The sequence below is a fragment of the Cornus florida genome, unplaced genomic scaffold (genome assembly GCF_030987335.1).
Source record: "Cornus florida cultivar Cherokee Brave unplaced genomic scaffold, ASM3098733v1 CherokeeBrave_3.0.0_Hap2_Chr10, whole genome shotgun sequence".
NCBI lineage: Eukaryota > Viridiplantae > Streptophyta > Magnoliopsida > Cornales > Cornaceae > Cornus > Cornus florida.
In genome coordinates this window covers 76,591,247-76,604,622 of record NW_026775580.1, presented here as the reverse complement: position 1 = coordinate 76,604,622, position 13,376 = coordinate 76,591,247, and the positions used below count along the sequence as shown (strand labels likewise).

The window sequence follows — 13,376 nt, the reverse complement described above, 5'->3', positions numbered from 1 at the left end:
TTTGATAAAAACATGATCTCTAGTAATGAATCAAACCATGCTCTGATACCACTGTTGGGAAACGTGCTAGTTTTAAAAACTTTTCGAGGGATTTAAATTCATAAATCTTGATTCATTACATAGAGACAAGTTTCATGCAAAAATAAAACATGATGTATCATTCAATTAAAAGATTGAATACTTACATCAAGGTTTGAGTAAACCTTAGATCTCTCCTCTAAAGTGAATGTTCTCACTTATTGTAGATCCCTTAGCAAGACGCATTCTCCTTGGATCTCCATTTTCTTGGTAATTGTTTTGCCTTTAGGAATCACTCATATGCCTCCATGAATGACCTTGGAAAACTAGGCTTGTGGGAGCCTCCATTAGATGAGAACATAAACCCTAATTTTTTAGAGAGAGAAAATTTATTCCTTTTTTTCTTCTCATCAAAATCACCCCTAAAATATACATAGACCATGTATATTTATAGGCAACATAAAGGTAAAGAAAAGGAAACAACTAATCATTCTCAATCTCTAATTCACATGTCTCAAATCTAATATGATTCCAATATCAAGTTGGGTTATGAGTGAGAATCCATTGGGCCTATTATTTTATTGGCTACAATGAATTAATGATTGGCCCGGTCCATGGACCCAATTAAATTAATTCATAAATTAATTTCTACTCCACTAAAAGAATTTAATTGAACTCCAATTAAATAATAAATAACCTCTAAGTCAATGTTGCACTTTGACCCCTCTATGCATAATTAGTTATCGGATAAATAATGCCATCAATCCGACTACTTAATTAATATATTTATTTTGGTACCTTTGATTATTTCTGGCTCGATCACAATAAAACATTTGTTCGACAAAAATAATAATTTAATAAATAAATATATAATAAATCATTTTGTCTAAAATCATACGAATGCCTTCGAATTTACTTTGTGATCAACCATAATCAATACAAAATAAATACAAGTAGCAATGATGCAAATATTGAAAATATAACCCTCTAACTATTAATTACATAACTACCCGAAGTGTCGGTCTAAGGATCCCGAAGAATCCGCCGAACAAATCAAAGTAATTATTAATTAATAAAAGAGTCTATACTTTTCTCATGCTTAAGAGTCAAATGCCATGACGGTGATAGGGAGTAATTGCATACGACGGCTCTCGCAATATATCTCAACCTAACGCGGATCCAGTTCAAGTCTTAATTAATTATGAGTCCATCCATAATTACCGATTATGAACAATTTATAATTACTATTTATATATCATGCATTGATTGCCATCACATACATATATATAAATATTTCTTGTAATTACATAGACACTATCAATTTCATAGTGAATCGAAATATAATACATTGAATTCACCAATTATATAAAACATAAATATTTCAGAAACATCAAGAACATATGTCAATTAATCCAAACAGGAATTTGTTATGCCAGGGCATATAAATCCCAACAGAAGCAACAATGCTCTTCCAGATTGAAGATGAAGACTCCCTAGGTATGACATTCCAGAATGAAGCCTGTTTCAAGTACATCTGTTGATACCAAGCCACCCATATTCTATCTTTAGACAACAAGAAATCCCATGCTAAACTGCATTTTGAGGCCATGTCAATGTCAACAAGTCTTCTCATCTCCAAACCCCCTTCAATTTTGGGAGCAGCTAACTGCTTCCACCTCAAACCATGTAATTTCTTTCTATCTTCGACATGTCCCCATATGTAGTTCCTCATTTGCCTCTCAATTAAATTAACAATCACTACTGGAAGGGTGTACACAGATGTCCAATATTGTACCAGAGGGAGTATAACAGCTCGACATAGTTCCACTCTACCAGACATGGAGACATTCATCCCATTCCATCTAGTTGTACAGCTAGCCCCTTAACCTGTTTAGTTAATCCTCAACAGTAGAAATTGGAGGAGATTAGGTGGCAAATAGCTTTGGGATTGCAAGAGAGCCATACATTATCCCTTATGGCATGAAAAACCCTAAAACCAAAATGCACAGTTGATTGGAGATTTATATTCAAGACAGCCTCACTCCACCAAATATATATAGAGAGAAAAAAAACACACACATGTTATATATTTCACTATCCTAATTTCATCTAGAGAAATGATATGATCACAAGAGTACCATGCCACCATGTTCCCAGAATAATTGATCGCAAAAGGTCTTTCGAAAATATGATTCATACCCTGCTTGCTACTTGAAGACAATTGGAACATGTGACAGCCTTGTAATTTCCAAAAAAAAAAAAAAAACACATGTGACAGCCTTGTGCTATATATATGAATTATTTATGGTCCCACCTGTGGACATGATCTATTTATCATTGGGCTGATGATACCCTTTTCGAGAATATATATATATATATATATATATATATATATATATATATATATTAGTTTTTAAATTTCAACTTGTCCCCCTTCTTATAATTGAGCTAATTAATATTCAAATCTAAATAAAAATCAATCAATCAACTCCCATGTGTGCATGGTGGGAAAGTGCCTAGCTTGTTCCCTGTTGACTAAGGCAAGATCCATCACTGTAGCTGCACATTAAGTTTACACAGAGGTAAATTACATTCAGACTCTTTCATATAGGTCATGTCATTTTTCAACTAAATTAACATTTTAGTTTTATATTTCACTTGCACGTGAATTAGTAGTTTAACATTTCACTTAAATCCAAATGTCAATTTTTTATAGAGTTACAGAATTTGTAAGTATTAAATAACTATATTATCCTTTGAGCTCTTGTTGACTATTTTTGTCACCAGACTATCCCCATTATTATATCCCCTTCCTCTTCTTCCTCATCCTCAGACCATCATCATCCCCAATTCACCCAACAATTTTGCACAGTACTTTTGAGATATATATATATATAGACAGATAAATATACACACACATACAAAATAGCCATATATATACACACACACACACACACACGTACACAGATCCAAAATAGCCATACATATATAAATATATACACACACGTACAAATCAGGCAAACAGGGGTTTCCTCGCCAATTCATATTCGTATTTGTCTTCCTTCTCTTACCAAAACAAGTCTCTTGCTGAAGGAAACGAACCCGAAGTCATTGTTTCGATCCCGCGGCTCAGAAGGAGGGCTAGCCATATGGTTAACGTCTGCAACATCTCCCTTCCTTTTCTCTTTGTGCATTTATAGGGCTTAGAATTGTGATCAGTGATGAATTGGGGTACAGAGATGGTGTGAGAAGGTTTTGAATGTTAGGAAGGAATGCAGAGGTCTGTTGAGGGTTCATTTGCCAGGATGAACAGTGGTGGTGATGGTTTTGGGGTAGAGACGGTGGTGGTGGTGGTGGTGGTGGTGGTGGTGGTGCTTCATTTACCGTATTACGCATAGTGGTTATAGTGGTCGGCTGGTCACTGCAATGGAATCCATGGAGCCATGGTCGGTGATATATAGTTGCAGATCCACCAATTTCAAGGGTTTATTTTGGATAGGAAGAAAAAAAAACTATATTTGAGGTTTGTTAAGAGAAATAATTATAAACCAAAACATGTATAATTAGCTCAAATTTATGTAGTTGTACCAAATTGTAATACACTTGATAAATTCTGGAAGTAAGGAATTATGTCTACTTTTTATTAGGCAATTCAAATCCTTACATGGACAGTGAATATATAATTGTGTGTGTGTGTGTATAGAGAGAGAGAGGGGGGGGGGGGGGTCATTTTTATATATATTTTATATTAAAAAAATTAAAGATAAAATGGTCAATTCACATATATTGGAGGTCAAAAGGTAAATTAGGGTGTAAATGAAAATTAAAATTAAAATCTTTCAAATGGCTGAAAAATAACCTAACCTTAAAGAGTGGGGGTGGAAGTGGGGGTATAATTTAACCTTTAAACAACCCTTGGATTAAAATGAAAACCGGAAGGCATCAATACCGTGCAAAATATGGTAATTAGACGAGACCAACGTTTTTAGAATCATGTAATAATTTTTTATTATGTGAGTGTAAAAAGGTAAATTTATTATATACTCATACTATATACTGGCACTAGTGTATTTGGAATCGCTCTTCCGTGTGTTTCATCAAAATTCGTGAAACAAAAAACGAGAAATTATTCAGTGAGCTCAAGTGAGTGACACGACACTACTCATATAGCACCACTCCCTTTAGTGTGGAGAAGAGGGGACAAGAGTCCATCCCCGAAATCAAGTCAGTGTCGTTGGCAACTTTTTATTGGGAGCAACGAATCAAATTCATCTGGACACTTTTTTTCTCAAGCAATTTCACCATTTTGAATGGTGAAATTCTACGAAATTTTAGTAGTGAAATTTCACTAGTTAAAGGGGTAAAATTCAATATACAATTATACAAAATAATAGTATTGTTTTTGAAAGGACAAAGTATTCAAAAGTTTGATTCTCATTATTCACCATAGGTCCATAGCTCTTTGGTAAATGAATGACATAACACTGATATTTTCGTACAAAGAGATACTACCACTTGGAAATCAGGACAGTAAAGTGACCATCATTACTGAACACTATACTGCAATCATTCACTGTTCTTCTCTTCTTTTTTTTCTTTTTTTTTTTTCATAAAAGCAAGTCATAAAATGGCAAACAAAATTTGAAGAAAAATAAATATCAAGCTCCAGATTTATTAAGAAGAATATCGAAAGCTATCACATGAGATAAGCATCAATGGAAGCGACAAAAAAGTAAGGTCATTAGCAAGGCATACTCCAAAGCCCAATTCACAAGGTGGCTTCGATTGGTAGAAAAATCACCCAAACCCCACACAAGTCCGGAAATACAAAAACCAACATAGATATGAGATCTAGCTCGAAAAAAAAAAAAACACAGATCCACCCAGTCTGACCAGAAACAAGCCAAACCAAAGCTGATCTAGTAAAACAAAAGTGAAAACGTCGTGACAACCTTCCACATATCGTACTTACTATTACACGCCGATTTTATTTAGCATGTGGGAGGCAAAAAAGAAAGAAGACCAAGGGGAGGTGGCGGCTGAAAGAGGGGTCGGTGGAAGTTTCTAGAGAGAGAGAGAGAGTTAGTATATAATCATCCACTGTCCTTCAACAATTAGTTTTAGGTCTTGTTACCAAATTATCATATTTTTCTTAAAATCTAACTTAATTTTGACATATATATAATGAGCTAAGAGTGGTGATAAAGCTAATGAAGTTCATATATTATACTACGTATCATTTATCATATAACATTCACAAAAAAAATCTCTCATAAAGCTATTTCTTGAGTGGAATCAATCCATAATTAATAAACAAATAAATTTAATTTTTATTTTATAAAATTTACAAAATCAGTTTGGCATATATTGTTGAAATTTTCACATAAAACAATAATAAACATCAAAGTATTCTTTTGGCTGGTGGTAACAAACAACAATGTTTATCAAATCCAACAAATCTTTCATTTTATAATACAATATAAAATAAATTTCTTTTAAAAGGACTGTAAAGTCGATTAAAGGGTAATCTTGTCCATTTCTCTCTGTTGGTCGCAGCCACAACCGGTCCCAACTTTCACGTGATGCACATGTTGATATTCCGTGTGAAAATCTAAACAAATATCACGTGCACCTCTCGTGCAGAGATTGTTCCTCTAGTCAACATTTCTTTTACGCACTAATGCTATAAATTATCCGGAAAAAAGAAGACTTACACTCGCACACTCGGAGTCTCGGACCAGAAGATCATCACAGAGAGACGTGCTTTACTTCAATGGCGACGATCGATTCAAGAAGTGGCTTCTGCAAATCCAACTCTATCTTCTACAGTAAACGCAAGCTCATTCCTTTACCTTCCAATCAATCCCTTGATGTCACCACATTCATCTCCTCCCGTCCCAATCACGGCACCACCGCCTTCATCGACGCCGCCACCGGCCGCCGCCTCTCCTTCTCCGACGTATGGACCGCCGTCGAATCCGTCGCATCGGCTCTCTCCGCCATGGGGATCCGCAAAGGCCACGTCGTCCTCCTCCTCTCCCCCAACTCCATCTTCTTCCCCATCGTCTGCCTCTCCGTCATGTCTCTCGGCGCCATCATCACCACCACCAATCCTCTCAACACCACTCGCGAAATCGCCAAGCAAATCGCCGATTCCAAACCTGTTCTCGCCTTCACCATTCAACAACTCGTCCCCAAAATCGCCGACTCCAACCTTCCAATTGTCCTCATCGGCGAACACGAGCAATCAACTATTTCAAAATCAGCTAAAATTGTGACTACATTAGAGGACATGATGAAGAAAGAACCGAGTCAGATCCGAGTTAAAGACCGGGTGACTCAGGACGACACGGCGACTCTGCTTTACTCGTCCGGCACGACCGGTGCGAGTAAAGGTGTGGTGTCGTCTCACCGAAACCTAATCGCGATGGTTGAGACCATTCTGAACCGGTTCAAGCTGGAAGGCGGCGGGGAGCAGACTTTCATCTGCACCGTCCCTATGTTCCATATCTACGGCTTAGCCGCGTTCGCGATGGGGCTATTGGCGTCAGGATCAACGATCGTGATTCTCTCAAAATTCGAAATGGACGAGATGTTTCTGGCGATCGAGAAGTACCGCGTGACGTATTTGCCTCTGGTGCCGCCGATACTGGTGGCGATGGTGAACGGCGCGGATCAGATAAAGCGGAGGCATGATATCAGGACGCTGAATTCGGTGTTGTCCGGCGGAGCGCCGCTGAGTAAGGAGGTGATAGAGGGGTTTGCCGAGAAGTATCCGGGTGTAGGGGTTTTGCAAGGGTACGGATTGACGGAGTCGACGGGGATCGGAGCGTCGACGGATTCGCCGGAGGAGAGTCGGCGTTATGGGACGGCGGGGATGTTGTCGCCGAACATGGAGGCGAGGATTGTTGATCCGGAGAGTGGGAGCGGGTTAGGGTTGAATGAGACGGGTGAGCTTTGGCTTAAAGGTCCCACCATTATGAAAGGTAACACTAAACATGCTGCTTTACCATCATTGTTTTCTTTCTTCTTTTGTTTGTGGATGAAATATCAATTATTAGTGGCTGGTGTGTCAATTTAGTCCAACAGGCCCGAATCTTTTGAGCCACAACTTTGATTGTTCTGGTTGACCCAAGACAAGTAGTACTATATATAGTGTATGGTTACATCATTAATTTATTAGCCTCATTCTCTGGATTCTTCAAAAGTAGTCAAGTACTCAATATGGGGATATGGATGTGATATATGCATTGCTTATTTAATATTTTTTATTAGACATGTACTTAAAAAGTTTATGTAATTATAAATAGGGTAAAATGTAAATAAAAAAAAAACTCCTGAACTATTAGTAAATTTGCAAGAAATCCCCTAAACTATCAAAATTACAAAAAACCCCCCTAAATTATACACATTTGTTGCAGATCACCCCTCCGGCCACCGGCCGGTTGAATATTACTGTTTATGACCTAAATTACAGGACCATAATGCCCTTATTTTTAACCTCACATTAATAACTCTAATTAACCTTACACCCAAACACTACCCATCTCCACTGTTTATCTTCTTCATCAAACCCAATCGTAAGATTTCGCTGCTCCATTACGGCAGCGTAAGCAGCTGTTTGTGTCTATATATATATATATATATATTTGTGCTTGTCTGGAGAATTGAAGATATCCAGAAGAAGCATTTGCGGGAGAAATAGTTGAATATGAAACAGAGGGATTAAAATCCAAACAAACCCTCACCACTCCTCTCTGGCGACACACCTCCCTTTCACTCGTCGCCAAATTGATGGTTCAAATTAGACCTAATTGCTTGTTTTGGCGAACCCAAATCGAGAGCATGGTCTCGTCGCCGAATTGATGTTCATATTGAAACCCAATTGCTTGTTTCGGCGAACCCAACCCAACTGGATTGTAGAGGGTTCAACCTAATTTTCTAAGTTTTCTGCGATGAAGAGAATTCACATATTGATTTCGATTCTCTGTGATGGCGGTGGGTTTGTTGGGGTTGTGGTGGTGAATTTGTGAGGGAGCAGTGATGGTGGTGGAAGTGAGGGAGGTGGTGACCAGTGACCGCGGATGGTTTGGTCTGTGCCGATGTACAATAATTTTCACCCAAAATTGTGTCAATGAAGAAGATGTACAGTAATTTTTCCCCAAAATAATGTACGCAATTTGCGAAGAGGTTAATTTGAAAAAGTGACAATGGCAAAGGCGCACAGTAGATAAGAAGAAGAAGCGAGGGTCTGCCACTGGAGTTCTGTTGTGATGCAATTTGACTACGTAGCTCGCCGCTGCCATCACGCCGCCGTGATGCTCCACTGTGCATACGGCGCCGTCAAGAAGTCCGTACAGGCTTATGTATCACGCGCCGACAGTCAGGTAATCGAAGTTCAATTACCATTTTCTGTTAATTCCAAGACTAAAATAGCCAACGAGTTTCGATTAGCCCTAGAAAGGGGCAAATCGAACAGTCGTAGGGTTAGGTTAGCAGTGACCGATCACATCACATCGATGCCGAGTTTTGTGATTCCGGTGAAGGAATTGGTTAAGATCTGTAGAGACAAAGGTGTTGACCAAGTCTTCGTCAATGCAGCACACGCAATTGGGTGTATTGATCTTGATATAAAGGAAATGGGGTTGATTTTTACACTAGTAATCTGCATAAATGGTTTTTCTGCCACCCTCTGTTGCATTTTTGTACTGTAGGAAAACTGAAAGCTCATTTGATTTGCATCATCCGGTGGTATCACATGAATATGGAAATGGATTGGCAATAAAGAGATGTTGGGTCTCCACTAGAGATGTGTTTGAGTATAGTTATGCTAGGGTTACCGGCATGTTGCTTTTGAAACGGCGTCCAGAAAGTCCACACCGGTGGCTACGCCGGAGGAAGATGTACGGTAACTTTATTTGGAGCTGCGTGGTTTTATAATAAGGGCAAAATTGTCTTTTTTTTCTTTTTCGGTGACCTGATGGGGCAAATTGCAACAAAATCATAGTTCAAGGGGTTTTTTTTTTAGTTCAGGGGTTTCTTGCAAAACCCCTATAGTTCAACTGGGTTTTTTGCATTTTTCCCTTATAAATATTGATTCTTTGAATTCTTTTATAAAATGCGTCAATATTGAACACAATTTTACATAAAAGCATTACTCTCTCTATAAAATAAAATGATTAGCAGTGTTCATGCTGGAGATTTGACACGTCCAATCAGCTTAAAATACTATAAAATAAAATGTAATTTGGTGAAATGTAGTCAAAAGGAGTGTATAAAAGTTTAATTGATTGGTTTGTTAGATGTGTGCCTCAATATTTGCACATTATCACAACAAAAAGGCAGAAAGCTCATGACACCTCATTGTAGCATTACTCAATATTTATATCTATTATCTATTGAAAAATGATATAATTGTCGACTCTTTTTTACCTACGTAATGGACCTGATGTGGAAATTATTGATTGGGATAAATACCTAGAAAAGAGTGTCATTTTAAAAAGCTAACAAGGGTCCTTATCGGACTCTGTTAATTGGTGTAACTACAAAAACCAATTGGTTTTTATGGCATTACTCTTATCTATTACAATCCAGTGTATTGGCACTATTGTTATCATAAGTAACTGCTGCATATATTGTGTTAGTGGTATATTGGCACTATTGTTATCATAACTAACTGCTACAGATGCTGTGTTAGTTTTACTTATAAGTTACATATGATTATGTCCTATAAGTAGTATATTGTATAACTAATAGGAAATGCTTGTAAATTGTTTTTTAGTGCAAGTATACATGACTTGTTAATTGTTATGCTTTTAGTTTATAAGCTTTTGTAGTACATGTTTTTAAAAATTTTACTTGTGTATTTAAGACTTGATAATACTAGTTTTTAAGTTAACACTTGTTTGGTGAAGTTCGTACTTATTAATCATTTTATAAAAATATAATTAATATTATGGTACGAAGTATAGCGGATAAAATTGTATACTTGAATTGGAAATTTATTATATAAATCCATATGAATATATATATTTTTTATGAACTTTGTATGCTTGCCTATTCTCATTTCTTTTGGCTAGTTAGTTACCCCCCGCGAAAGGAAAAAAAAATGTGGACTGGTACTCTTTTAACCTGTTCAATGCCACATATAAAATCTCTTCTGCAGCAAGAGTACCTGTTCTTCTGTGCCATGTGTGGCCTACTTTATCTTTTTAAATTTCTTTTATACATTCCAATCATGTTATTTGTTAACTTGTACTGTAACTTCACCTCATGACATTGGAAATTTTCAGATTTTGCTAACTTTGGATGATTTTCCATCAAAATTCTTAATTTTACCTGTGCCTATAAATCAAAGTTTGTGGAACCTGGTGATGATTATATGCTCATATGAAATGCCAGTCGACTTTAACGGAAAAATAGGATTCATGTCCGTTACCAAGAGAGAAAAAAGCTTTGTTGAGTTGAGTATGAAATGCCTCGACTGCTAGTGTTTGCCCAAATATACTGTAATCCCCAGTAGCCCAAGAACACTGGTTATTTACTTATATTTTGCTAGGATGTGTTTGGGATGATTTGCAATAAACTTTCAGATGTGTTAGTTTCTTAGGCACAAAGATGGCCCTGTCTTGCGAGTTTGTACATTGTGTGGGTTCATTCATTTTTCACTAGTTGGAACATTTATGTTAATCAAGCTTGGAATGGTTCTTTACAGGTTATTTCAGTAATGTAGAAGCAACCACATCAACTCTAGATTCCGAGGGATGGTTAAGAACCGGAGATCTTTGCTATATTGATGATGATGGATTCATTTTTGTGGTTGATAGGTTGAAGGAACTAATCAAATACAAGGGATATCAGGTGAATGGAATTTTTATTTACTAATTCCTCCCCATTTGGCTACCTTTATCAAACTCCTGTAACTTAATTTTAATTATAGTCTCTCACATTACATGGTTGGTTCATTTTCCTTTATAATCCAATCTGTCTATATATTTATCATGTTGATGATGCAAATAAAAGTTGAATTAGCATTCGAATTAGATAATTCTCATAAAGACTTTTGTTTAGTGAATATACTCTCATGGATTAGACACTTGATTTCTTAGGTCCCCCCAGCAGAGCTAGAGGCTTTATTACTTACACATCCAGAAGTTGCTGATGCTGCTGTTATACCGTAAGCTTTTTCTTTTCCATCAGAATGGAAGAACTTGCAAATTCGATAGCATAAGATAAAATATCAATAATAATGTTCCTTTGTCAAGATTTTCTTTTCATGTTATTTCCATATTATTTTTCAAGATGTTTTTTTTTTTCCAAGAACACAATCAATCTCATATGGTCATTTGATGAACTAAGAGAGAACTTAAATTTGATATTTTGTTTCTCAGATTCCCGGATAAGGAGGTTGGGCAGTATCCCATGGCATATGTGGTACGGAAAAGCGGAAGTGATGTATCAAAGAGTGCAATCATGGACTTTATTGCTAAACAGGTGATTTAAAGTTTAAACTGGAGGTGTTCAAACTATTAGAGCCAGCCACTGACTTATTCCAAATTCTTCATCTTACGAGATTTGTGATGACTTACTAAATTGTTAAATTAACATGCTAATATATGCAAACAGGTGGCTCCATACAAGAAAATCAGGCGATTGGAATTTGTAAATTCAATCCCCAAGAATCCGTCAGGCAAGATATTACGGAAGGATCTGATAAAGCTTGCTACCTCCAAACTTTAGAGAAACTGGGTGTCTGCTTCGAAAGGATCAGGAAAGGTGATTGTATTGTTTAGCTGAATCCATGTTACAACTCATTTGCATGCTGTAGTATAGCTTTGCGGCTTGTTAGTTATCTTTGATAATTATGCCTTGTATGTATGTATGTAGTATGTATAACAATACTAGAGGGCTTCTATCTAATAATGTCAAAATGGGCACTATTTGATTTACCTATCCGTTCATGAATTAATAAAATGTATGTTTTTGCTGATATATGTTTGTGTGTATCTGAATATATTTTTTTTCTTTTGTGCCATTTCAGTATTTTATGTTGTATATATGATAATGGCAATTACATACTAGTTAATATTTCTTTATGTGAAAAGGTGGTTTAGAGGTGGGGAATAAAAATAAGAGAAACTTAAGAAACTATCTTAATCTTCATTTAAAAAAGTGTGAGAATTATTTCTTGAACTCCTTTCAGTCTACAAGAGCCATTGGCAAGTTCTACAAATTTCAACCAAAGCCCCTAAAACTATGAAACCCCATTACAGAACCACAGATTTGAGCTCACCTCGATTGTCGGCTTGAAAGAGAGGAAATAACGAAGGAATCGAAACTCCTATGGAATCTCTGATTGAAACGAGTGCTGTATGCTTCCTTAGCAAACACAGAATGTTTTCCATCAGTTCCTCCTCACATGGAACTTGAAGTGGCCCGTGAATCGTCAATCCGAACTCTTCCTCAGCCATCTCCAGTAGCACTCTGAAAATGGGGTGATTCAGATAGTAGAGAGGCACAACAAACCTTCTGCCTTCCTTTGTGTAGACAGCAAAATGACCCTTTTTTCTCTTCCTCCATTTCTCTATGATCTCACTTAGCTTCTTCGAAGGACTTGTCTTCATAATAAAAAGTAGTATTGGGGTTTCTTTGTGTTGTTGCTCAGAGCAGATTTGAAGCAAAGATGAGTGATGGGTCAGTTGCAAGTACTTGTTACAGGTACTAGATATAGAAGGTTTTGTATCTATAGGTTGATGGCTTCTGGCGTTGAGGGATGGGTTTTGGTTGGTTGTGGGACTTCTATTGGCAGTTGAAGGTGTGCTAAAAGGTGACGTTAATGTGATAAGGTCGTAGATTGGTTGAGAATGAAGGGAATGAGATGGCCTGTGACTTCAAATTATATTGAAATTATGTTCTTGATTTGTTTCGAGAGTAAATTATACTTATCTCCCCTGGGGTTTGGAGTAACCACACAGATACACCGTTCAAGGTTATTACTTTGACTTCTCAGGTTTCTATAAATTCATTTATTGTTTGACAAAAAATGATTTTGAGTATGAAAAGTCGGAGTTTTATACAATGGAATGGAAGAGCAAGATTTTTATATAAAGAAGGATAAAATTATCATTTTTTAAAAATTTAGTCCGTAAGTCTAAAGAAAAGAAAACATTAGGAGTATCGTGTGCTCAACGTACCAAATCTCGAACGGTCAGTCATTACCCTTGTTTTAAAATATGTGAGGGTCTAAATCAGAAAAAGTAAGAACCAATGGTCTAGTTTTGTTGTAAAAGCATTCAATTTTATGGCTAGAGACATGTAGAACAGTCCAAAGTTGAGAGATGGAAAATTAACAGACTTTG

At 36.7% G+C, this 13,376-nt stretch overlaps 2 protein-coding genes across 2 annotated transcripts; one reads left to right on the top strand and one right to left on the bottom strand.

The window, feature by feature from the left end:
* Positions 1-5,695: 5,695 nt before the first annotated feature.
* LOC132276475 (probable CoA ligase CCL5) lies at positions 5,696-12,009 on the top strand. The gene is made up of 5 exons (XM_059777909.1): positions 5,696-7,004; positions 10,733-10,878; positions 11,127-11,194; positions 11,409-11,511; positions 11,644-12,009. The coding sequence occupies exons 1-5, from the start codon at positions 5,792-5,794 to the stop codon at positions 11,755-11,757; spliced, it is 1,644 nt and encodes a 547-aa protein (XP_059633892.1). The 5' UTR covers positions 5,696-5,791; the 3' UTR covers positions 11,758-12,009.
* A 275-nt stretch (positions 12,010-12,284) lies between these two features.
* LOC132277891 (auxin-responsive protein SAUR36-like) lies at positions 12,285-12,641 on the bottom strand. The gene has a single exon (XM_059779733.1). The coding sequence runs from the start codon at positions 12,639-12,641 to the stop codon at positions 12,285-12,287; it is 357 nt and encodes a 118-aa protein (XP_059635716.1).
* Positions 12,642-13,376: the final 735 nt, after the last annotated feature.